This window comes from Sorex araneus, chromosome 1 (genome assembly GCF_027595985.1).
Source record: "Sorex araneus isolate mSorAra2 chromosome 1, mSorAra2.pri, whole genome shotgun sequence".
NCBI classification, from domain to species: Eukaryota; Metazoa; Chordata; class Mammalia; order Eulipotyphla; family Soricidae; genus Sorex; species Sorex araneus.
This window is the reverse complement of record NC_073302.1, coordinates 435,835,365-435,860,916: the sequence shown is the minus strand read 5'-3', so window position 1 is coordinate 435,860,916 and position 25,552 is coordinate 435,835,365. Positions and strand designations below refer to the sequence as shown.

Genomic DNA, 25,552 nt, shown 5'->3' with positions numbered 1-25,552 from the left:
ACGGCCAGGCGTTTCCTTTGCGATTAATCCGGGTTTGACCTCTGGTACCCCGTATGGTCCCCTGAGCATCTCCAGGCATGATCCCTGAGCACAGAGCCAGGAGTAAGCCCTGAACACAGCCAAGTGTGGCCCAAAAGCAGAGAGAGAGAGAGAGAGAGAGAGAGAGAGAGAGAGAGAGAGAGAGAGAGAGAGAGTCCCCTCCCATCGTTCTCCTTCCTGCCAGCTCCTCCCCTAACCAGAGGGAGCCTTGGCCACCTCCTGCCGTAAGCCGGCCCTCAGGACTGGGTGTTGGGGCACGTGGTAAGAAGGGAGTGCTTTGGGGCCCTCTTGCATAGCACGGGGCCAGGCTCTGCCGTGTTTGAACTAAGCACAGGGCCGGCACACACACACACACACACACACACACACACACACACACACACACACCTGTGTTTGTGGTCCTGCTTCTGGGCTGGCGGAACCCAGTTGAACAGGAAGACAGAAGTGGAGCCGCCCCTTGGCACGCTGATGGGCAGGGGAGATGGGCCTGATGGAAAAGCAGGCCCTTTACAGCAGGCCCTTCCGTGTCCCCTGTCAGCCCCTGCACGCGTGTACACACACACACACACACACACACACACACACACACACACACTCACTCACTCACTCCCCTGGGGTCTCTGCTCTGAAAAGCAGTGCCCAGCTCAGAGTCATGTTGGAACTTCGTTCCATCACCCACAGGGCCTCCTCTTGGCTTTCAGGGAAGCTGTGCTGTGAGCTGGGGGGGGGTAGGAGAAAGTGGAGTTGGGGGGAAGGCCCCCCCCAAACCCCTCATCTCCTCCTCCACCCCAAAGCCTCAGAGCAGAGCCCAGACTGTGAAGGCGCCTTCTTCTCGTTGCGCTGAGGTGATCCCCTAATTGCACACCCTCAAGAAATGTGTCAGATGAGTGTGAGATGGATTCCCAGGGGCCCTCCTTCCTGCGCCCCATCAGGAAACACATTTTCACTTACAGAGACCCAGCAAAGCCAACTGCAAATCTACCCCGCCCCCACACACCTCTCCCAACCTTCCTTGCTTGTCCTTCTCCTTTGTTTTAAAGAAAAGAAAATTTGCTCTCTGTTTAATCAAAGTAAGAGTGATTTATGAGAGTGTGAATGTGAGTTTTAGGGTCTGTGTTCTCAACTACACACACACACACACACACACACACACAGTCACACTCTTCCAACCACCCTACCCCCTTAGGGACCTGTACCCATGCCCCGCACTTCTGGGGTCAGGTTCACAGAGTTTGTTTTCCTGGTTCATTCTCTGTCTCGGTGTCCTCCCTGTGAGTGAGGTCATTCTCACTGTGGTCTGGAGTGACCCTGGCAATGCCAGGAGTGAGTCCAGAGCACTGTCCTCTGCCAAAAAAAAGAAATTCTAATTCCTGAGAAAGACTTTTGCAGCTGAGTTCCCTGGGCTGCTGTCCTGGCTCTCCTTCTGGTCCGTGTGGCTACCAGGAGTGTCCTGTGGACCAGTTGTCACTGTGTCTCCAAACACAGTCTCGTGGGCTCCCGTGCATCCCCCATGGATCCCTCATGCCTCACCGCTTTACAGGGACCTTGATGGGACGAGCCTGTCCCTGCTGCACAGAGACCTTGGGAACTGGATGGGTGGGTGGGTGATTGGTTGGGGGAGGATAATGGTTAGACAGGTGGGTGAATGGATGGATTTTGGATAGATGGATGTATGGTAGATGATGGATGGATGGATTGGATAAATGGGTGGATGGTAGATGATGGATGGATGGATTGGATAAATGGGTGGATGGTAGATGATGGATGGATTGGATAAATGGGTGGATGGTAGATGATGGATGGATGGATGGATGGATAGATTGTGAATCAATAGGTGAATGGTAGATGATGGATGGATGGTTGGATGGATGGATGGATGGATGGGGTGGATGGATGAATGGATGGATGGATAGCTGGATGGATGGATGGATGGATTGTGGATCAATAGGCGGATGGTAGATGATGGATGGAGTGAAAAGATGGATGTGGATGGTGAATGGGATGGATGGGTTGGTGGGTGGAGGGGTGAATGGATGGATGGTAGATAATAGTGGATGACCCAAGCTGCTCCTTCTGAGCCCTTGACCTTGATTTCGTTCATTTCTCCATTAGCTCTCACTCCACAATTTGTGAAGAGTATAAACTTTCAGATGATGCCATTTTAGACTTCATAGGATAGTTGGGTACAAAACTGAGACTAGAAGTCACCATATAATTTTAATATACATCAGTTAGAATTAGTGTGATTTTGCAGTAAGGTTGGAAATTCCACAGCCTCAGGGCCAGAGAAAAAGTACAGGGGCTCAGGCACTGACCGTGCACAGAGGTGAGCGCTGGTCAGCCCCGGGCACTGCGTATGGTCCCCGGAGCAGCACCTGAGCACCAGTGGGTGTGACTCCCACCCCCATCTGCAACCCCAGAAAGCATTCTGGAATGCTCCATTTTTGTTTTTGAGTTTTAATATTTATTTTATTGAATCACCGTGAAAAAAGTTACAAAGCTTTCAGGTTTAAGTCTCAGTCATATAATGATCAAACCCCCATCCCTTCACCAGTGCACATGTTCCACCACCAAGAACCCAATATACCCCCCTCCCGCCCCCGCCCCCACCTGAGTGGCTAATGATCTTCCCTTTACTCTCTATACTTCGAGTACATTCAATATTTCAACAGAGAACTGACTGTTATAATTTGGAATTTTCCTCCAACAATCAAACCTGCTGAAAAGGCATCATTTGATAATTTGTTTTCCATTGCTGAGAGTGAAGGATATATGAGGTTTTGGATTTCTGATATTTTAGTAATTACGATCAGAGAGATTTCTGCTAGGAGTCACCGAAAGACAAGGCTGAGAGAGAAAAACCTTTCCCCTCCCCGGGCAGCCTGGGGTTGTAGCTTAGTTCACAGTCTAGATGCATTTCTGTAAGAAGCCGCTGGGTGCCAAAAGTGATTAGTAGCCCTCCAGGATCATAGTCTTTAATATAAAGGAGCAGAGGAGCCATTTCGTGTGTGTGGCCGCTCCGGTTCTCGTCTGGGCGGGGAATGCGCCAGTCCAGAATGCTCCGTTTTTGAGTGTTCTTGGGTAAGTAGGTGATAGTTCCTGGCCCCTGCAGAAACCCTCCTGGAAAATCAGTTAACAGAAAGAGAAAGGAGACAGTTTTTACTTTTTCTCTTTTGCATCCACCAGAGCCCCGTGAACCACTTTTGAAATATAAGTTTTTTTAAAAAATCATAAATCAGTGAGTATTATTCAAAGCTTAGAATTCTAGCAGGAAACGATTGTCTTTTGTATACATTGTAACAGTATTTCAGTCTTTGCGCTAGCTCATGACTCTCCCGAAATACCCTAGTAATGTGCGGAATGCCAAAGTATTAATACTATGTCTTACCCCTCCATCTCGGGCTTGGAGCCAAATATGTAAACTCTTGGACCTCCTTTCTATCCTTAGGAAATTCTTTCCTTTTTTTCCCCTCTCTTTTTGAGTCACATCCGATGTTGCACAGGGTTTACTCCTGGCTCCGCACTCAGGAATGTCTCCTGGCAGTGCTCGGGGGACCATACATGCTTCTGGGAATCTAACTTGGGTCAGCCACATGCAAGGCAAATGCCCTCCCCACTGTGCTATTGCTCCAGCCCCAACCCTCAGCAATTCTTACGCACTCGGGTAGGGTGGGACAATGAAGGATGCCCCCGTCCATCCGAATCAGGTGGGAACTTGACGTGGATGCCTTGGGGAGGGGGGTCCTTTTTTCTCCCATTTTGAAGCTGTGGAAAGTCCCAGAGATTTTATTTCTTTGCAGGTGTGCCCTGGGCAAGTGACTCAGGCTTTTTATTTTTATTTTTTTGACTGTGATCATCTTACATTCTGTGGAACATTCAACACTCCACCCGCACAAGTGCATCACATGGGTGACCAACAGGGATGTTTCACCACAAACACGTATTTACTGGGCAAGAGGCCCTGGGCCATTGTGTGGCCTCTTGGGCTGATTTATTTGAAAACACGCCAGTGATCTCCCTGCTGTTTCCATCACCCACGAAAGGTTCCTGCTCCGGAATCTGTGGAGTAGCACGGAGCTCCGCGGGGAGGGCAGAGGGGGCTCCCACCCGCACGTCTGCACGCACAGCCAGGCCCGCCCGAGCACCCCACGCCCGAGCACAGTGTTAGGAGTCTCGGGAACTGGAGATGGAGCCTGGGTGAAGCTGTGGGCGCAGAGGTTATTAGCACCCAGCAATGACTCATTTTCCTGCTTCCTGGCTGTCGCCCCCAGTGGGAAATTAGATAACTGAAAGTTTGATGCATGGCATGCAGCGACCACATCACTGGCTTTGCTTCTGTGCCTCTGTCTGTCTCTCTGGATGTGTATCTCTCTCTGTCTGGTTATCTCTCTCATCTGTCTCTTTCTGTCTCTGTCTCTCTCTGTCTCTCTCTCCCCTTTCAAGTAAAAGATCAGAAAGAAATAAAATTATATCTCAACAAAGACAGTGTGTGTGACTGTGGGTATATTAAAAGACGGTGCCTCTTGTTCGCCTCTTGTTCTTGTCTGCGTTGGGGAGTTTTGTCCGGTTCCCTTTGATCTGCCTCCTGGAGAGCAGGGCTTTCTTCCGCAGCCGACTCCGGGCTGTTGCCTTGCAAGGACCTGGTTGAGGACAGCGGCTCTGTTTATTTTTACATCTCACCGCAGGACAGAATCTACATTTTCTACTGAGTGTTGGACATGCCGACTTCATAGGCTGCGCGAAATCTCTTGGCCCAAATAAATATTTGCTCGGAATAATCTTTTCTCTGAATTACGATCTTGTTTCCAGTAAGCCTCATCATTCATTAGACCCTAATTAGCTGTGGTTACTGATGATTGGAAATACAATTTAGAGAGAGAGAGAGAGAGAGAGAGAGAGAGAGAGAGAGAGAGAGAGAGAGAGAGAGAGAGAAGTATATACTGAGATTTGAATACACCATTGGAGTTCTCACAACTGTCGTTTTTAGCTCTTCCGTGGCCCCTGAGGTCTGTCTGCCGCACACACCTGGTGACTGGCGGCCGTGCCTGCTCTGAGCACTCCGGGCTGGGCATCTGTCCCAGTGGTGTACGGGACAAGACCAGCAGGTAGCCCGAGGCTGCGAGTGTCCTGGGGTCAGCTCTCACCGCGCAGAAGCACGCACGCTTCCAAGCTGGGTTTGAGGGAGCAGAGTCGGAGTTCCTCCCCAGAGGGGGCTTCTCTCCTGACCCTGCTCTCCCACTCTCCACCTGCTGCCCACCTCGCTGACCTCGCTAGAGCGACTGGGATCAAGGCTCCAGTGTCTGTGGTCCGGGTTCTTGTTCCCCCCAATACCCATGCGTCCCAAAGCTGCAGCCCCACCGTCCAGAGCCTTCCCAGGTTCCGTGTTCCAATAGCAGCCAGGGGGCAGCCCTGACTTCGGAGGGATGCCCCCTGACTCCTCAGTCAAGGAGCAACTGGATCTCTCTCTCTCTCTCTCTCTCTCTCTCTCTCTCTCTCTCTCTCTCTCTCCCTCCTCCTTTCTCCCTCTCTCCCTCTCCCTCCCTCCCTCCCCCACACCCAGTTATGCTCAGGACTTACTCCTGGCTCTGAGTTCAGGAATCCCTCCTGGCAGGGCTTGAGGATCATTGGGGTGACAGAGATCAAACCCAGGGCAGTCTCATGCAAGGCAAATGCCCCACCCATTGCACTGTCACCTCAGCCCCTGTCACTTGCATTTTCGATTATTTCCTGAGAACTTCCTTTGTCTTCCTGTTGTCTGGGTACCCTTATCATGGACACCTCATTGGTGTGTATCTCATACCCTCACACCCATTTTCCTCGTGGCCTTTCTTCCATCTGCTGGATGGTCCCCAATGTAGAAACTTTCTTTTATTATTATTATTATTATTATTATTATTATAGCTTAGGTAACATGCTTACAGTAGAACTGGTATTTTAGTTCTGATGTACAAGTTTATCAATTCACCACCAAGGTGCTCTTCCACCATTGTCTTTTTTAAAATTTTTTAATGCCGTTATCATTTCTGCTGTATGTTTATAATAGTATAATAGTGTTGACATTTACAGTTTTAGGGTGTACAGTTACCTTACCTCTACCAAAGTGCTGAAGACCTTCCACTGATGCCCTTGTGTTATTCCCAGTCCCTGACCTCATTCTCCCGACTCCCCCCAACCCTCACCAACCTCCTCGTCTCAGTTGTACAATCGGTGCCCAGGGTTGTTTCCCATTGACACTGTCTATACCTTTATTTTATTTCTCTGCACACTACAGATGAGTGAGGTCACCAGGTGCTGAGTGAAATAAGCCAGAAGGAGCAGAACAAGTAGAAGCTGTTGTAGACTAGCAGTGGACATCTCTCTTGGTTGGGTTTTATCGATTTGATGTTAATGCTGCTAGAGTCAAGAAATATGTACATAGTTAAGAAGACTATAGCTGTGGCAGGCGTATGGCTCCGTAGTTAAGTGACTGCCTTGCATGTGTGAGACCTGGGGTGGATCCCAGGCACTGCCATCTGGTTTTTTTTTTTATTAATTTATTCTTTTATTGAATCACCATGTGGAAAGTTACAAAGCTTTCAGGTTTAAGTCTCAGTTACACAATGCTCGAGCACCCATCCCTTCACCAGTGCACATATTCCACCACCAAGAATCACAGGATACCTCCCCCTTCCCCCCACCTCCCCAGTCCTCCACCCCGCCTGTGTTTTTTTTTTAAAGGCCATTGTTTATTACATGGGGTAATAGACCAGCATAGCGTGTTCCACAGTGTTGGAACATCCATGCAGTCTAGAGTCAGATGGATTTGGGCTAACCTCTTAGATCTTCCGCTAGATTAGTGCATGTTGTGGGAATACTTGGCACCTTGGTATATGGTGTTTTCCGACTCTGTGGTAGTGCAATGTCTGATTTCCCCTTCCTATAGAAAAAAAAAATGAGTGTTTCTGCTATGTGAATGTGTATGAACGTCCCAAACTTTATCAGATCATCGAAATCGATTTTGGCTGGAGGTTTGGCGAGCCAGCCTGGCCACATAAAGTATGACTGATTGATGGCGTATTCACTCGGCATCATTCCCATCATCCAGTTGGTTCACCTTCACTACCCCGAGTCGGAGGCCTGGCAGCAAACAGCCCATTATAAAATCACTGTTGCTTCCCACCAAAATTTCCAACAGAAACAAAATCAAATCTATTTTAAACTATGTGTGTGCTCATCTTTCAGAGCTGAGTTATCAACTGTTAGAAGTCAGGGACCATTAAACGACCATTTTCATCAGTGGTGGATTCAGAAGATACTTTTCTTGGCCTTTGGGAAGGCTGTGCGGATGCATCCTGAGTGAAAAATGCCAGGGGACTAGTGTGTTTTCTTGGTGGAAGGGAAAACCCCGGTGGTGCTGGCAGTGCCCAGAGCAGTGGCCAGCACTGAAGAGGCCAAGTGGGACTGGGCTTGAGCTTGTGTGTCCTCTCCTCCTTTAAACCCGGCCCCAGGCTTAATCAAGGTCTCTTTTGTTTGTTCCTTTGTTTTGTTCTTTGACCAGCCCTGCAGTGCTCAGGCTCGCTCCTAGCCCTGCACTCAGGGATCACTCGGGTGGGGCTGGGGGACCGTCTGAGATGCTGTGGCTAGAACCCAGATCGTTGGCTTGCACGGGAAGCTCATCGCCTGCTGTTCCATCTCTCTGGCCCTTTATGTTAGTTCTGGCCAGATTAAAATGGTTCTTCTCCCAAACTCGTAGCCCAGCGTGAGCCGGAGATAGTCTACTGTGGGGAGTGAGTTGTATCCGGGTCTGTTTTCAGGAGGGGCCGATGATTTTACTGAGAGAGACCTTTTTCCTAGAGAAGACTTGGCTCCCACAAGGAGGCTCCAAGCCACTGTCTCCCGCAGACATTGGAGAGAAGGAATGATTCTGAGTGTGGGATGGCGTGTGCTAGCTTCACGGTTCACACTCTAGACTGGATGGAGAGCAGGGCACGGGCAAGGTCGGGGGGAAAGTGTGTGGGAGAACTGTGAGTGGAGAGGAGGTTGGTAAAAATGAAAAATGAAAAATATGGCTTCATTTTTTTATGTTTGAACCTTATTTTAAATTAAAATTTTTATTGAATCGCTGTGAGATAGACCCTTGCAAAGCCGTTCATGATTAGTTTTCTGTCATACAGTGTTCCAACACCCATCTCGCTATCAGTGTACATTTCCCAGCACCAATGTCCCCAGGTTCCCTCCCATCACCCCCCCACCTCCTGCCTGCCTCTATGGCAGGCGATTCTTTCCCTCCCTCCCTCCCTCCCTCCCTCCCTCCTTCCCTCCCTCCCTCTCTCCTTCCCTCCTTCCCTTTTAGGTGTTTTGTGAAAATTTTTTTTGGGGGGGGTCATACCCGGCGATGCTCAGGGGCTACTCCTGGCCCTGCACTCAGGAATTACTCCTTGCGGTGCTTGGGGGACCATATGGGATACTGGGAATGGAACCCAGGTCAGCCATGTGCCAGGCAAATGCCCTATCTGTTGTGCTATCACTCCAGCCCCAGGGAACCTTTTTTTTGAACACCACAATTTACAAAGTTGTTCATAATAAAGTTGTTTCAGGTATTTAATGTTCCAACGCCAATCCCACTACCAATGTGACCTTCCCTCCACCAGTGTCCCCAGTTACCCACCCACCTCCTTAGCAGGCACAAAATAATTCACTTTCTATTGCTTGTTAAAGCCTCTATCTCACGATGGCGATCCTAACGTCATTGAGGCTTTCCTGACCTGTTTGTTGCTAGTCGAGCCTTCTGTATTATTGTTTTCACTCTTCAAGTTTAGTGAGCTTCTTGTGCTACTTTTTCATTTAATTTGCTGTGCTCCGACCGGGCAGTCAGTACTGTGAAATTTGGAGTTGTCACGCGGCCACATACATTCCAGGAGCTGTGAAAACTGGGGTGTGCAGCAAGCATGTCAATTCAACTGGGCCCTTTACATGTGGCCGATGTCAGATGTGGGTGGAGCACGGGGCCTTCCTTCCAGCAGAGCAGGGACTAGACCCGCCCGCATCCTGAGAAGGTTCGAAAGATCTGGGCCCGGGGGAGGCTGGTAAAAATGAAAAAATGTTGGGGCTGGAGCAATAGCACAGCAGGTAGGGCGTTTGCCTTGCACACGGCCGACCCGGGTTCGATTCCCAGCATCCCATATGGTCCCCTGAGCACCGCCAGGGGTAATTCCTGAGTGCAGAGCCAGGAGTAACCCCTGTGCATCGCTGGGTGTGACCCAAAAAGCAAAAAAAAAATAAATAAATAAAGATAAAAATAAAAATGAAAAAATGGGAGGGAGCCGTGGATCGCCTCTCCCTGCCGACTTCATTTTGGAAACAGCTCCAGACCCAGGAGAACGGCTTCGGCCATGGTTGGAAGCGCCTGTCTCAGAGGAAGCCTGGGCTCAGAAACGCACGCGTCCTGCTTTGGCACCTCTGGGGGCAGTGCGGGCGGCTCGCATGCCCGGAGACAGCCGTGGTCTTTGCTGAGAGACCTGACTCCTCAGCCACCTTCCAGGGAAAGCGACTGTCTTCATGTTTGCAGGCAACAAAGGCCTTCATGATTTGTGGGGGAAGTGCCAGGATGAGAGGATTTGTGCCCTGGGGACTTATCTGTGGGCATGTAGCCACCCCGGGACTTCTGGAAGTACAGCTGGGGGACCCAGACAGGGATTTGGGGGCTGGCAGTCAATAAGAGGCCTTGGCTCTTGGCTCCACGAGCACAAATACTTCCAGAAGGGAAGCTTGTGCAAGAGCCTCTCTGTTCTCAGTTTGGACCAGGTGGCTGTGTTCATGAGGGAGAATGGGGCATTTGGGGGAAGACCGGAGAGGAAGGAGAAAAAGTGTGATGTGAACTTCCTTAAGGAGGACATAGGGGGATGGACAGAGAGTGCAGCATGGATGGCATTTGCTTTGCACGTAGTAGACTACCCGGGTTCAATCCCCAGCATCCCACCTTGTCCCCTGAGCACCACCAGGAGTGATTCCTGAGTGCAGAGCTGGGAGTAACCCCCAAACATTTCTGGGTGTAACCAAAAAAAAGCTTTTTGAGTCAAGGACATATGGATGGCCAACAAGCATAGGAAACAGTGCCCATCATCAGTTCCTGGGAGGGGAATGGAGATCAAGACAACCGTGAGATGCCATCTCATGCCAAGTGGGAATGTTGGTGGGGATGTGATAAAAAAATCATCTCTCATTCATGGCTAGTGCACATACCACCTGGTTCATTTGCTACGGAAAACATTATGAAGTCTTCTCCAAAAGATTAAAAATAGTATCAGCAGTTACAACCCAGCAGTCCAACCCTTGGCATCTATCCCAAGAATAGTAAGTGATTAATGCAATAAGGCATGTGCACACCTATGTTCATTAAAGCCCTATTTATAATAGCCACGACCTGGAAGCACTCCAAACATCCAGCGACAGAGGCGTGAATAAGGAAATTGTCCTCTACAGACGAATGTTATCACACAACATTTGTTTTCCTTCTTCTGACTTGATTTCCTGACCAAATCTCCTCAGGGTCCATGCATGTTGTCCTCAGTGGCAAGACCTTGTCTCCTTGAAAGAAGCCAGGGGGTATCCACTGTGTCTGTGTGGACACCACATCCCTATCCAGCAAGACTTGGCCTGCTTCTGTACCTTGGTGATCGTGCTGCCCTGAGCAGCCTATCACTGGGATGAGTATCTCTTTGAATCTGTGTTTCCATATTCGGATAAGTGCCCAGGAGCGGGGATGCCAGTCACATAGACCTGTCACTGTTTTGAAGCACCTCTATACTGTTTTCTATAATGGTGGCATCAACTTGCAGTCCTGGGCTTAGCTTCCGATGGCAGCGAAGTTCAGGTCCCTCCCTGCACCTCGTGTCTGTGGCTGGTGACCTTTCCAGTGATTGCCATGACCTCTCTCTACCCACCTCTGTTCTCAAATGGGCATCTCCCTCCCACCTCTTTCTGCTTTTCTCCTTTCTTAAAAGAAAAATAAAACCCTCTATTAATGTATTGTGATTTACAGGACTGTTAATGCTAGTTTCACGCACACATTGTTCCAACACCACAGCTGCCCCTAGACACCCCACTTCCCGCCACCAAATCCCAGAGGTCCTTTCTGTTTAATCGTGCCCTCCCATAAACTCGGTTATGTGCACTAACTCTTCAGTTCTGTTTTTGACCATGAATTGCTCACGGACTGTGTATCTCCAAGTCTCACATACGAGGACAGTCATTCTCTGTCTATGCCGTTTCTTCTGATTCACTTCACCCAGCATGTTCCATCTATCTCTAGTTCCATCCACCTCGTGGCTGGTTGCCTGGTCCCGCCCTTTCTTGCAGCCGCATCGTCTTTCACTGTGTCCACGTGTGCCAGCTTGATCTGCACATTCATGGGTTGTCTCCATATCTTGACTCTTGTCCTAAGCGCAGCAGTGAACCAAAGTCTGCATATATCCGTTTGGGTTGACGTTTTTATGTTCTGGGCATAGACTCCGAGAAGTCATATCTCTGAATCGTGTACGGGAGTTCTGTTCTTCCTGTTAGAAGATAGCTCCATATTGCTTTCCAGAGAGGAGGAGCCAGGTGGCGTCCCCACCCCTGTGGATGGGGTTCCTTTCTCTCCTCCTCCCCTCCTACACCGGCCATTTCCAGACTCGTCCACATAGACCTTTCCTACGTCTTGAATGATTCTCACCTCTTCAGTAAACTGGTCTATTTCATCGTATCACCATCATCTGCCAGTAAAAAACATTCTTCCTTCTCTTCCTTCCCTCCCCCACCCCCACCCCCACCCCCATCTCAGTGGCTGACAGACAAGTCCGGCATGTCAAGGATAATTTGGGGCTTTTGCCTCTTATCACAGCTTAGTCTGGTCCAGGCTCGAAGTGCGTGACTGTCCACTCCAGGGACTTGGTGCTAGAAAGACACTGGTGTCTGCTTCCCCCTGCTTCCCCCTGCCCCTGCTCACCAGACGCCCCCTTGGTACTTGGTTCAGATTCTGACACAAAGCCTCTTCGCTGGAGCGTGGGGCAGAGACCCCCCTGCGGCTTCTTATCCCCACACTCCCTTCATGGTCCGTGTTCTTCCATTCGCAGGACTCTCCTGCAGCAGCTGCAGAGGCTCCAGACGTTGGTGATGGGCAAGGTGTCTCGCACCTGCAAGCTGGCCGGCACGCAGACGGGCTCATGCCTCATGGTGAGTCTTCTCAGGGCACAGGCGTTATAAGTGCCCCGACCCCATGCCCGCGATTTTCCAAGTCCCAGTGTGGCGGGTTTGAAGAAGGTGCTCATGCTTTCTGAGGCTCTGCCCCACTCCTAGGGGACAGTTGTTATTCCCGAATTCATCGTAACTCAGTGAAAGAGCTGGGCGCAGAAGGGGAGGAGGACAGAAGATTATTTAACCACAGAGCACCCAGGGGTCACAGTGGGCCATGGGACTCTAACCCATTCGGTCACTGATGCAAAGACTGAGGTTGCATTTATACTCTGAAACGACCACATTCCAAAGTCAATTAAGATCATGCAAGAGTGGGCTGGAGCAATGGTCCAGCAGGGAGGGCATTTGCCTTGCTTCACAGAATGCGTTCAATCCTTGGCATCCCATATGGTCCCCCGAGCAGCCAGGAATAACCCCTGAGCATCACTGGGTGTGATCCAAAAAGGAAAAAAAATTTTCAACAAGATACAGTTGGGGGCCCGAGTGATAGTACAGTAAGGAGGAACTCACACATGGCCAACTTGGGTTCAATCCTCAGCATCCCATTTGGTCTCCTGCGCACAGCCAGGAGTGATTCCTGAGAGCAAAGCCAGGAGTAACCCCTGAGAATGGCCCGGTGTGGCCCCAAAACAAAGATAAGTCAGTCAAACAAGATACGGTTTATACACACACATCAGTAAGGCGTCAGCTGCAGCCAGACCTCACACAGGAGCAAGTGGTCTCTTTGGACAGGCCAGGGGCAGGGGGTGCTTCTGCCCTCATAGACCCTGGGTTGTAAATCTCAGGGTCAGTGAGGGCTTCACCTCAGGGTCTCTTAGGGATCCACACAGCGAGCACAGATAGTTGCTCTGAAAACGTTATGATCTGCGTCTCACAAACGTCTAACCCTTCCTTGGTGCAACAGTATGTGGACAATGTTTTCTTAAACTATGTAATATTTCAGCAGGAAATAACAAATAACTTACCTGAGTACATAACACAACGATTGACCTGTGGGTGCAGAATGCTGGTGCCCTGGTCCGTTAGAAGGTCAGCGGATTGCTCCTGAACTGGGGCCTGGGAACTGACGGCTCTCCATGTCCTCGTCTCCCCCTCAGGTGGTTGTGCTGTGCTTTGCCGTTGCGTTTGGGAGCTTCTTCCAGGGCTACGGGCCCTATCCTTCTGCCACCAAGATGGCCCTGCCCAGCCGGCACTCGGCACAGGAGCCTTACACAGCCTCCGTCGGTAAGAGTGAGCTCGCGGTTGCTGGGGTGGTGCCTCTGTTTCTCCCCTGAGATGTCAGGAGACCCAACTTTCTAGAAGCTCGAGTCTTAGGAGAGAATTTAGTTATTTTTTGAATTCGTGAATGTGTGGCTTCTGATAGGTCTGAGACCTCATGGGTACAGACAGAGGGTCAGAGACAAGTAGAGTGTAGAAACAGAAGTTTATTAGGGTACACTTCTTGGTAGACCCTACTGGGTGCTGGTTAGGTTCGAGTAGAGTCCAGCCCTGGGTGAGGCCAAGTGGGATTTTAACTTGTCTTGGGCGGGGAAGGGAACAAAGATGTGAGAATGCTGCATTTGGGGGTGACCCTTGATTCTGGGAATATCGCTGTTTCATCAACCAGCTGTCACTAGGTCCTGAGCAAACCTTACTGCTTCTCTGTTGAAGGTGGGGAAGGAGATGTGGGGGGACTCTGGCTCCAGGCTTGCCTCCAGGGCTCTCCGGAACCCCTGGGAATCCCTAGAAATCGCTAAGAGCAGCATAAGCAAACTGCCCTCTAGCAAGGTTCCCCAATTTACCTCTTTTCTGAAAAAATTTACTCAACTTCCCCCACCCTGAAATTACCTTCTTTAAGTGAACAGACAAAAGGTGCCCCTCCCACTCATTTATCCCAAAGCTATTCCTGTCCCCCAGGATTGTCCCAGTGACCTCCAGGGGGCAGTGCCACCCACTTCAGGACACTCTAGACTTTTCTGCCAAATTCTGATGCCTCTGTTCCCGATGAGTTCTGATTGGGTAGGGCTAGGGGGGGAAGGGGGCGAAGGGGGTCAGAGACAGAATGGGGGAGAGTGTAGAGCTTTCCATGACATGTTAAGGGAACGCAGATGTTTCTATTTGCGCTCAGTGTGGTTGCGTGTTACCAGATTAAGACTATATGCTGAAATGAAAAAAAATTCGTCTGTTCCACAAAACATTAGGCCCATGATTTAAGGGACTTGGACACTTGGGCGCTAGATCAAATTATGTGATTTGCTACCTAGATCGGCACTCTCTTTTACATAGGTCAGAAATGAAGAGGCAGTTTATGGGGGTCATCATATAGACACATTACATCTATGTGTGTGTGCATATATGTCACTGTCACTGTCATTCCGTTGTTCATCGGTTTGTTCGAGTGGGCACCAGTAACGTCTCTCATTGAGAGACTTATTGTTACTGTTTTTGGCATATCCAATACGCACGGGTAGCTTGCCGGGCTCTGCCTCACGGGCTCTATATTCTCGGTAGCTTGCCGGGCTCTGTGAGAGGGGCGGAGGAATCGAACTCGGGTTGGTCGCGTGAAAGGCAAAAGCCCAACCCGCTGTGCTATCGCTCCAGCCCTTGTGTATATTTGTGTGTGTGTGTGTGTGTGTATCACTGTATCACTGTCATCCTGTTGATCAGTTTACTTGAGCGGGTGCCAGTAACGTCTCCATTCGTCCCAGCCCTGAGATTTTAGCAGCCTCTCTTTATTTGTTTTTCCCAACGATTGGAAGCTCTTTTCAGGGTCAGGGGAATGAGACCTATTATTGTTACTATGTTTGGCATATCGAATACACCACAGGGAGCTGGCTGGGCTCTCCGAGAGAGGCGCATACATATATATATAATATATATATACATATGCATACATATATATATAATATATATATACATATACATACATATATATACGTATATATATTCCCTTTATGATTATGTGTCCAGGAATATGTTCAGTCATGCGTGAGGCTCGGCATATGCGTGAGCCTCATGCATATATATATGCATATATGTATATATGTATATGTGTATACATGTATATATATAAATACATACATATGCACAGATAACGCTCATCAGGATCAGGGCAGCAGTGGAGACTGGGGTGCTGAACGCGGGGGTAGCTCAGGGCTGCAGTTCTGAGCAGTGCATTCCTGCCAGGCAAATGTCAGGAGTGTTTGGATTTCCAGCCGATCATTTCAGGTTCTCTTGGGAACGTCTCTGTTCCCTGAGGTAATGTATCTCTAAATGGAAGCGGCAGCCCAGGGGAGCCTTGCCGCTCGGGTGGGGAAGTGGCTGTGGGCCGCGGCTGGCGCAGCTGCCTCTCCACCCAGAGACGGTCTCCCGCATTTGATTTATGGCTTTGGCTGCTGCCTAATGAAACCTGCCTCGCACCTTCCTCTCTGCAGGCCCTGGAGGGGACCCCTCCCCGTGTCTAGTCTCTGACTCTCCTTTCCCGGGAACAGTTTCCCCCCTGGTGGCTTTGGGTGGGCAATGAGGGGAGTTTTATTTTCAGGGCGGTGGGGGTGGCAGTGTGGTTCCTGTTTATTTGCGTTTCTATTGTGCTTCCAGCACTGAATAATTGGTATAATTTTTTCAGTGCACAAAACTCCGAAATCCCGAGGCCTTCCGAGAAAGCCAGCTCTGATTGGCTTTCAGTCCTAAGGTCTGCGCCCAGGAGGACACAGATGGCCAGCCTGGGCCCCGGGAGCCGGGGGGGGGGGTGTGTGGGAGGCGCCGGTGTTTGTGTCCGTCCTGACGCCTCATCCCTCTGCTCTCCCTTCAGTGAGATCCAGGAACTTGCTCATCTACGAGGAACATTCCCCCCTGGAGGAGCCGTCCAGCGCGGAGCTGGGCCGCTGGGATGGAGGCTCGTCCCTGCGCAGGGCCGCGGGGCTGGAAGCCCTGCCAGAAGTGGAGCTGCCCCATTTCCTCCTCGCCAACGAGAGCAGCCTGGAGAAATCCGTGCTGCTGGAGTTGCAGCAACACCTGTGAGTGCAGAGGCAGCAGCGGCTTCCGGTCACGTGGGCCGGGCGGGGCCCCTCCCACCGCTCTGCTTCTAGCTCTGCCTCAGACCCCAGACCAGGAGCTTGGGTGCGCCTGGCTGCTTGCCCTTAGAGTCCAGGGGGCCAAGGCTGGGGGTGAGCGCCCCCATTTCTGCTGCATTCCTGGGGAGTGGAGACAGCAACACTCTTCTCTGTCTCTTCATGCTCCCCGTGAAGACACAGGAGCCTGGGAAGAGCTGTGGACTTGCAGGGCCCAGAGCTGCAAGATCCCTCTCGAATTTTCTTCCGACTCGACACGCATGCACACAGACAGTTGTGTGCTGTCTGTCATAATGGAGGTGTTCAGGGGCTGGAGCGATAGCACAGCGGGTAGGGCGTTTGCCTTGCACGCGGCCGACCCGGGCTTGGTTCCCAGCATCCCATATGGTTCCTTGAGCACCGCCAGGGGTAATTCCTGAGTGCATGAGCCAGGAGTAATCCCTGTGCATCACCGGGTTAGCACTATTAGCACTGTTGTCCCGTTGTTCATTGATTTGCTCAAGTGGGCACCAGTAACATCTCCATTGTGAAACTTGTTACTTTTTTTGGCAAATCAAATACGCCATGGGTAGCTTGACCCAAAAAGAAAAAAAAATAGAGGAAAATAGAGGTGTTCACTGTCTATTGCTAGTATGGGACCCCATGTCAGCACCCCCATTTCTAACGTGGGGCGCTGTTGCAGTGGCCTGGTGTGTGTATGTGTGGTTCTATATTGGAACTTTTAGGCTCCAATTCCCTGAGTTGTTGTTTCCCTGAGGTAGTTTCAGGGGACCCGAAGGTCTTGCATTGGACTTCCTTCAAACTGCCCTTGCAAAGCCGGGCATTGTCGGGGGGGCTCCGTGGGGTGCCCAGGAATAGAGGACAGCAAGCGGAAGGAGGGTCTGCATGCCCACTCCTGCTTATCTGTGGGGTAGTGGGTGAGCCGCCTCGACCCCGCCTCAGGGCCTCCCGGGAGTGACGCTGCTCCAGTGAGTGGGTGAGCTTCTGTGTCGACTTCCTCAGCGCTCTTCCCTTCCTGCCGCAGGGAAGCTCGTAATTATAGATGCTGGCATTATACACGCACATGTAACATTGACTAGTACTTTCTGTCTTCGGCACTATGCAAATTGGGTGTGGTGATCCTTCAGGAGATCCGGCGTTAGGATTATTCCCATTTTTGGGAGTTGTTCACTGGCCGTGGGGGATGGGAAGACGCAGACGCTTCATCCCCAGGCCCGTGACCCCCTTAACTCAGACACCCAAGACCTGGTTGAAGTCCCACTTGTTCCCTGGTGAGGGGCTGTCTCCCCCCTGTTCTCTGCTGAAGGGGACACACTCAGGGGCCTGTCCTCTGGGTGTACAGAAACTCTCTGAGCTGTCATCCAACTTAATGACAAACTTTTGGTTATTTCAGGTTAGTTTTTTGTTTCAATTCTCATTTTATTTAGTTTGGGGCCACAGCCGGTGATGCTCAAGGCTCACTCTTGGCTCTGCACTCAGGAATTAATCCTGGCCATGCTCAGGGGACCATATGAGATGCTGGGGATCGAACTTGGACGGGGGGGGGGGGGGGGACCCTAAACTCTGTGCTACTGCTCTGGCCCCGTTTCTTTGTTGTTTAAATTCTCACCTGGATAATTCGGCCGGGAGCAGGTCATTTGTCCTTTAATTTTATCCTTCCCAGGGCTAGCTCAGGGCTAACCGTCCTCCATGACTGCCTTCATTATGGTAGCGTTGGTGCTCTGGGTTGGGGTGGGATGTGGAGGGGGAGAGGTGGATGGTGGGAGACCGGGAACTCTCAGGTCTTTGCTACTGGATAAGGGGCAGCAGTGCCGCGGGGTCCCGCCTAGTCCGAGGCCATTGAATCATCTTCCCTGGAGGAAGAGTGGGGTGAGTCCTTGGCGCCGTGGCCTCTAAGACCTCTCTTTCCACGCCTTCCCAGGGCCGGCACCAAACTGGAGGGGAACGAAACCCTCAAAGTCGTGGAACTCGACCGAAGAGTAAACACCACTTTCTGAGAGGTGCTCCCCAGCCGCCCTCCCGCTCCTCCCCCCAGCTTGGACCTCCCCCAACACCTTCCTCGTGAGTTTCGCCTTTTTGCCTCCAATCCGGATGAAGACGCAGACAGGGCCTCCGTGCTGCTGTTGGTGTGGCAGGGGCAGTGAGCGCCCTCCCGGCTGTCCTGGTCCTCCTGGCACAAGAATAGTGGTCCTCCCTACGCAGGATACTGGTCCTCCTCGCGTAAGGATACTGGTCCTTCCCGCGCAAGGATACTGGTCCTTCCCGCGCAAGGATACTGGTCCTCCTGGCGCAAGGATGCTGGTCCTTCCCGCACAAGGATACTGATCCTCCCCGCGCAAGGATACTGGTCCTCCCCACACAAGGATGCTGGTCTTTCCCGCGCAAGGATACTGGTCCTCCCCACACAAGGATGCTGGTCCTCGCCTTCTCTTTCAGGACATTCCTGGAGTGGGAAGGTCAGGGGTGAGCCCAGAGCCTTCTCCCACCTAGAAAGTGCCAAGGAGATTCTGCCTGATTCTCACCAGTGGGGTGACCCCGTCTTTGGAGGAGAGCTAGCTCTTGTCCACTGACGCCCCAGACTCAGGCAGCGAAAATGCCCGCACGCCTGCGGGAATGTGGCCCAGCACCAAGCATCCAGCGTCCGCTCCCAGGGCCTCACGCGTGTCCGCCCTGTCCACTCTGGAAGTGCCTGCGACTCCGAGGAGCACCCCCGCCGCTGCCCCCGGGCTGCAGTGCAATGCCTGAAGGAATCGGGCTTTTCTCTTCCCCCTCTCCTCTGGCCGCTCGTCACCTGCGCCCCTGCATCCCCAGCACTGTGCCCCCGGCTTCTCCTCCCCGTTTGTAAATAGTATTTATTAGCACGCCGAGGCTTCTCACGACCACGCTGAAGAGACCTGTCCCCCAATTCTGGGCCAGCAGGCGCGTCTGCTGCCTGTGGAGTGAGGAGGGCTTGGGGGGGCCCATCTTTCCAGGCCATGTGTCCTTTCCTTCTCTGCCTCCTCCACATCCTCCCCTCCTCCTTCCTCTCCTCCTCCCACTCCTCCTCTCTCCTCTTCATCCCCCTTCTCCCTCCATCATTCCTCTCTTCTCCTCCTTCTCCCCCTTTCTTCCCCTTCTCCTCATTCTCCCCTTCCTTCTCCCTCTCCTCCTCCCATCTCACCCCCTTCCCTTCCTCTCCTTCCTCCTCCTCCTCCCTCCTCCTCCCTACTCCTCTTCTCTTCCCTCTCCTTCCATTCTCCCACTCCACTTCCTCCTCTTCTTCCCTTCCCTCCCCTTCATCCCTCTCCCTGTCCTCTTCCTCGCCCTCCCCCTCCCCCTCTCTCTCCTCCCCCTCCTTCTTGTCTTGTCCAGCACATGGCCTCCTGGGCCACCGTGGAAGGCCAGGGAGCAGTGTCTGCCCAGGGGTGTGGCTCTGGCCAGGGGCTCCTCCTGTGCCGTGCCCACCTCAGGGTCTCCACCATCCCCCTGGCTCCCTCCAGCCCTGGCCTTGCCCCCTCCCCTGCATTTCCGCTTCCCCTTCCCCTCTCACCGCCATGCTGGGCGGCCACGGAGGCGGCTCCTGGAGGTGGTGGCCACGTGTGTCCAGAGTTTTACCTTTGATACAGTCAGGTTTGGCTACTTTGCAGCTCACCCAAAGACAAACAACCTAACCCCCCCATCCTACTTTTAGTACTGTTTTTTAATGATTCAAAGTAATGTTTGTAGTTTTTCAAAGAATCTTTTCTGTTTTCCTACAAATAAGAAATGGAAATAGTGTTCTGTTTTGTTTTGTTTTGACTGTGTGACGTAGAAGATGCCACCAAAGTTTGTTTCAGTCGCTTGTAAAGATTTGGGGTAGGAGATTAGCTTCCATTTCGTATTGTTTGTGTAGACCTGGTGGAAAGGTTGACTCCTCTCCCTCTCTCTCTCTCTCTCTCTCTCTCTCTCTCTCTCACACACACACACACACACACACACACACACACACACAACGTACTTTAGAGGGGTACATTAAAGATACTGCCTGACATCATTATCCTTCTCATCAGACCTGAGCTGGAGACCCCCGCTTTGCCGGCCGAGCCACATTTGGGGGCACCTCTTCCTGCGGGATGGGGCGTTTCACACAGAATTCTCTGGCCAAGCTCATCTTCTCTCTCTTTCACTGCCTGAAGTCTGTGGTGGTCCCGGGGACCCGCGCCAACCTGCCTGGTCCTTACAGAGCTTCTTGGGGACCCAGACTTCGGGATGTGGGAAGGGGGGTTCTCCCGCCAGACCCTGCCTGGCTCCTCACAATCCCTTCCCTCCTCCTCCTCTCCCAGCGCTCCTGGGCCTGTCTGTTGTGTGGTTCTCAGACGTTTCCTTCTCTGAAAAGAAGTGTCCTGAACCCGTCAGAGTGGGGGTGGAAGGGGAGCGTTAATGGGGAGTGGAGGCAGGGTCTGGAGGAGGAGGAGGGTTTTGTGTTGAAGGGACCGAGTGTGGGAGGGGCCAGGCTGCCCACTCTTGGGGCTCTGTGGGTCCCTGCCGCTCTGCATGATGGAGGGGAACCGGCCCGCACACCTCACGCAGCCTCCCAAACTTAGTTGGCTCTTTCCCCCTTCGCCACAAAAATACTGCTCAGTAAATCTGCCTTCTCGAAGTGAACAGAGAGCAACACCCAGCCGCACCCAAGGGTGCTGCTGCCTCTCCCTGGGTGGTTCCTGTGTGTGTGTGTGTGTGTGTGTGTGTGTGTGCGCGCGCGCGTGCATGTGTGTGTGGGGGGCTGTCACCCCTTCAGGGTAACGCTGTGCCAGCATCCTGTCCTCAGTGGCTGGCGGATCTTACCCCCCACCCCTTCCCTCCTCCTCCCTGCCCTCGCTTGCTAGCACAACTCCGTCCCTCCGTGCAGCACGCCTTTCCCTCTGTTCTTCCAGAACTGAGCCTGGCCCCACACACTTCTCTTGGGCTCGAGTTGATGATGGCTGTTCTCAGGGGGGTTAGCAATCTGGGTGGCTGCCGTCCTGACAGACACCTCTTGGTGAGGAAAGTGACAGAAACGGTCATCCGACAGGGGTCTGGAAGACTCAGGAGATGACCAGGCTGGGCCAGGAGGTGCGGGGGACAGGACCAGGCTGCTTCCTAAGAGCTCCTGGACATGGCCACATTTTCTGTTCCGGTCTCAAGGTCAGAATTGTGGATGTTTCCCACACCGGGGCCCTCTGAGCAGTTGTCGGAGCACGGTTCACCCCAAATAGCCCCAACAGTGCAGACACTGAATTTTGAATGTATTTGGAAGACTTGAGGCTGTTAGCACATCTAGGACCCCTGAGGAAGACGCGCTCATGACAGAGAGGCAAGCTCCAGTTCTCCCCCTGCAAAGAGGCTTTCATCATCTTTGCTGCTCTGGGAAGGAGACATCTTGCGGACAAATTCAGAGAACTGGCCTTTTTTTTTTCCTCCCCCTGTTAAGCTGGACGAGTCACCAGAAGCTCCACCCGGTGCTTTCACAGTGCTCAATTGGATCCTGTAAATGAAAGGCCTCTGCGCAGGAAGGGCTTTCTGTGAAGTGCCAGGGCTCCAGAGGCAGCCCACACGAACGGTGTGAACGCCCCAACGCCCCGGCTGGGGCTAGCAAGGTCGCCCCCCGGGGTCCCAGAGTAGGGGAGAGGTTTGACACCAGGGCGGATGAGACCAGAAAGCTTTCCCTGCTCAGAAGACCCGATTGGTAGATGGTGAAAATATTTTTCATGCCACGTCTTCACAAACCAGCCCTCAATGCCAGGCTCTGGTTTGCCCCTCCAAGAGATCACCGGTGTGTAGCCTGGGTGTCAGATGTCAGGGGAAGTGCCTGAGCGTGCAGTGTGGGCATGCTGGATCGTTTCTCCTCTGCTCCACAGGGAACCTGACAGAATTGTTGTCAGTGTTTGATTACGAATGTTCCATGTTCCACGGCTCCTTCTTGCCTTGTCTTCAGGCCTCCTCCCCCAGGAAGACACAGCACATGTGGTCTGAGAGGCAGAGCTGAGCTCAGGCAGAGATGGAGGTGCCCCCCACTCAGCCGGTACCCAGAGGAAAGGGTCCCTACCCCTCACACAGCAGCCCTTGGGGGCCCTCTGCCTCCCACCATTCCCGGGACTCGCTGCTTCTGTGGAAGCCAGTTTGAGAGGAGCTTGGATGAGAGGAGCCTCAGCCCCGCTTGCCAAACTGTAGGATCTGAGCACCCACTGGCAGGCAGTGCCCTGGGGAGTGCCCCCCTTCCCCCCTCACTGGAACCCTTTTCAGCTGAGACACTTGCAGAAATCTGTGTGGAGAAGCGCCTCTGGGTGGGTGTGTTTCAGAGGGCTGGGAAGAATCAGAGTTTTGAAGAGTCAGAACAATCCATTTCAGATTTCTCATTCATTTATTCATTCTTTCAGTGAGTGTTAGGGCTCTGCGGTTTGCATGGGGTCCATTGCAGAGTAAGAGGGACCGAAAGCATGTCGTTCATTAGCTTTTATTCAAGACACCAGTGTTGTGTTTCTTTCTCCCTTCCCTCCACCCCTCCACCCCGCTACTCCCCCCTACTACTCACATGTGCCTTAAACGGGCCTCATAGATGAACCCAGGGTGACTGGGAAGTCCCTTGGCCCCGGCAGATTTTCTGTGTGGCTTAGAATCACCTGGAGGTGGACAGTGGGAGAGCCCCATTTTTCCTTCCAGGCTCAAAGATGGTTTCTCTAACAGGGCTCCAAGAACAGATTTTGCACTTTAAGAGAAAAGAAACAGGGATTGTGTCCGTTAGGAGATCCCCGTTATGTAAAGGCGCAAACATCTCATGAAGTGGCCAGCCAGCATGAAAGGGGGGTGCAGATCCTTCCAGAAGAACATCCTGGGGTCAAGGAATTCTGCCCATGTCGGGGAATCCATGTGTCATCGGCCCAAGTCTCAGCCCTTCCGACCGGGAAAATCTAGCTGAGGGAGTGCAGAGAGAGAGAGAGAGAGAGAGAGAGAGAGAGAGAGAGAGAGAGAGAGAGAGAGAGAGAGAGAGAGAGAGAGAGAGAGAGAGAGAGAGAGAGAGAGAGAGAGAGAGAGAGAGAATGAGTTAAGGTGCCCCTGGTTTGATCCCTGGAAGCATACGTGGTCCTCCTGAGCACTGCTAGGAGTGAGCCCTGAGCATCACCAACTGTCGTTCAAACCAGAACCAACAACAACCCAAAAAAGCCTAGCTGATATTTGATTTTAGGTTCGGGAACATGGATTTCAGCACTGCTTTGCCTTTTGTCTTAGTCACCTGAAGGAAGGAAACCAGTATTTCTTGGATGCTTATTGGTGCTGGGAGCTGTGCTCAATCAGTATAAAGTGTTTCTGTTGGAGACATAGAGCAGACAAGGACAGCTCCTGGCCATGAGACAAACAGCTCCTGCGTCCATTTCTGGACAAGGTGGAGCCCGTTCCCTCCTGTGGACACACGTTTAGGGCTCACCAGGCAGGAGCCGGGAGGCCCTCTGCTTCATGCGGTACCCTTGCACTTCTCTGCCTCCCGTTGGCTGTGTCCCCTGGAGGGCTATCTCCTCTTCCTTTCATCCTAGCTCCTGTGAGTTTCACCAGGCAGATTCAGCATCCTGGAAACGGAGGACCAGGGCATCAGCTTCTATTTCTCTCTTCTATCTTTGCTCCCAGCTTGATGAGGACATGTTCTGTGGGAATCGTGACCACAGGGCTAGCCTATCTGCTATTTCAGATGAGACGCTTTCTGAGTCCTCGAGAACACCAGCACCCTGACAAATTGTGGCTGACTCTTTTTCAATCACGCCGAGGAGATCTTGGCTGGAAATGATCCCTGAACTTTCATGCCTTCTGCTAGCAGGCTGGGTTTTTCTCTCTTCTCGTGGGTAATAATCGACCAGCGGTGTTTTGGCCTCAGTACCTTGTAAGTTTAGTATCTGGCCATATTGCTATTGTTTTTAATGGCTTTGCATTCTTTATCATAGCAAAAGTAAATACCAAATAAATAAATAAATAAATGAAGCTTTGTAGGATACTTGTATTTAGTTTTGGGGGGGGGAATGAAATTGTTATGCTTTTGTATTTCCATTTCTTGCAAATAAAAATATTTTTTCTTAAATAGTACAATGGTGTCTGGCCTTTCAAAATCCTGAGACTCTTGTTTCAAAGCCACAGGCTTTCCTTGGGTGCCTGGTTTTGTGGACGTGGAAATGTAGGGTCTTGACCACAGAAAGCAGACTCACTCCAGTGGCGTGTAGTTAGATATTCCCGGACCCAGGTCTCGGCTGAGCAGGACGGAGAAATGTCCTGTTTTTCAGTCTGGGAGGAGTCGAGATGTCTGCACGAGCCCAGTCACCGTCTCCTGGTCCCTAGCTGTCTGGGTGCTGTGGATCCCATTTTGCTTTTCCCGTCTGGAGGTATTGTCGAGGTTTGGATTTGAGCAGAGAGGATCCCTCTAGATCAGAAGCGTCTGGCACATCTCCCACGCCTCACGCTCCCCAGATGCAGTGAAATAGTTTCTGTAGGACACAGCTGTAGGACACAGCACGGGCAGTCCAGGGCCATCTCTGCGTTCTGACCCAACGGGGACCTGGGTCTCCCTAGAGGAAGCCCGCGGGCCTGTGAGACCAAGGCCAGGCGCTGTGCTGAGTGTGGCCCTCTGGGCTGCATTCAGCCACCTCCTCCTTCCTTCTTTGAGCACCTGGGCCTTGGACCTTCTTTCTTTATTTTTATTTGGTCACTGTGAAATTGGGCTGGAGCGATAGCACAGCAGTAGGGCGTTTGCCTTGCATGCAGCCGACCCAGGTTTCATTCCTCTGCCCCTCGGGGAGAGCCCGGGAGGCTACTGAGAGTATCCCACCCGCACGGCAGAGCCTGGCAAGCTTCCTGTGGCGTATTCGATATGCCAAAAACAGTAACAACAAGTCTCACAATGGAGACATTACTGGTGCCCTCTCGAGCAAATTGATGAGCAACGGGATGACAGTGACAGTAACACTGAAATTACAGAGTTATTTAGTCATCATTAGCTTTCAGGCGTATGATGTTTCAACACTGTCCCTTTACCAGTGTCCCCTTTGCTCCACTAGGGTCCTGCCTACTCTCAGTTGCCTCCCACCCTGCTTTGACAAGAGCTGTTTGTGGCTGTGGCAGAGTACAGTTTTGCACTGTGTTTCACAGCACTGTTGCTTTCCCGACTTTCAGCACCTCTTCCTCCCCCTCCCACCGGTTAATGCTTCCCCCCTCCCTAGAGTTGTCCCCTCCCTGTCCTACCCTCTAGCCCCCTCAGTGGCCTGTTTCCTCCTGAA

General features: G+C 51.9%; 1 protein-coding gene across 1 annotated transcript in view; it reads left to right on the top strand.

Moving 5' to 3' along the window:
• The window catches only part of CREB3L2 (cAMP responsive element binding protein 3 like 2), a 140,063-nt gene extending 116,746 nt beyond the window's left edge, over window positions 1-23,317 (top strand). The window contains exons 9-12 of the mRNA XM_055119650.1: window positions 12,132-12,231; window positions 13,350-13,476; window positions 16,043-16,247; window positions 18,223-23,317. Coding sequence (XP_054975625.1) covers window positions 12,132-12,231; window positions 13,350-13,476; window positions 16,043-16,247; window positions 18,223-18,298 — 508 coding nt within the window. The 3' untranslated portion in view covers window positions 18,299-23,317. The remainder of the gene's footprint in view (window positions 1-12,131; window positions 12,232-13,349; window positions 13,477-16,042; window positions 16,248-18,222) is intronic.
• Window positions 23,318-25,552: the final 2,235 nt, after the last annotated feature.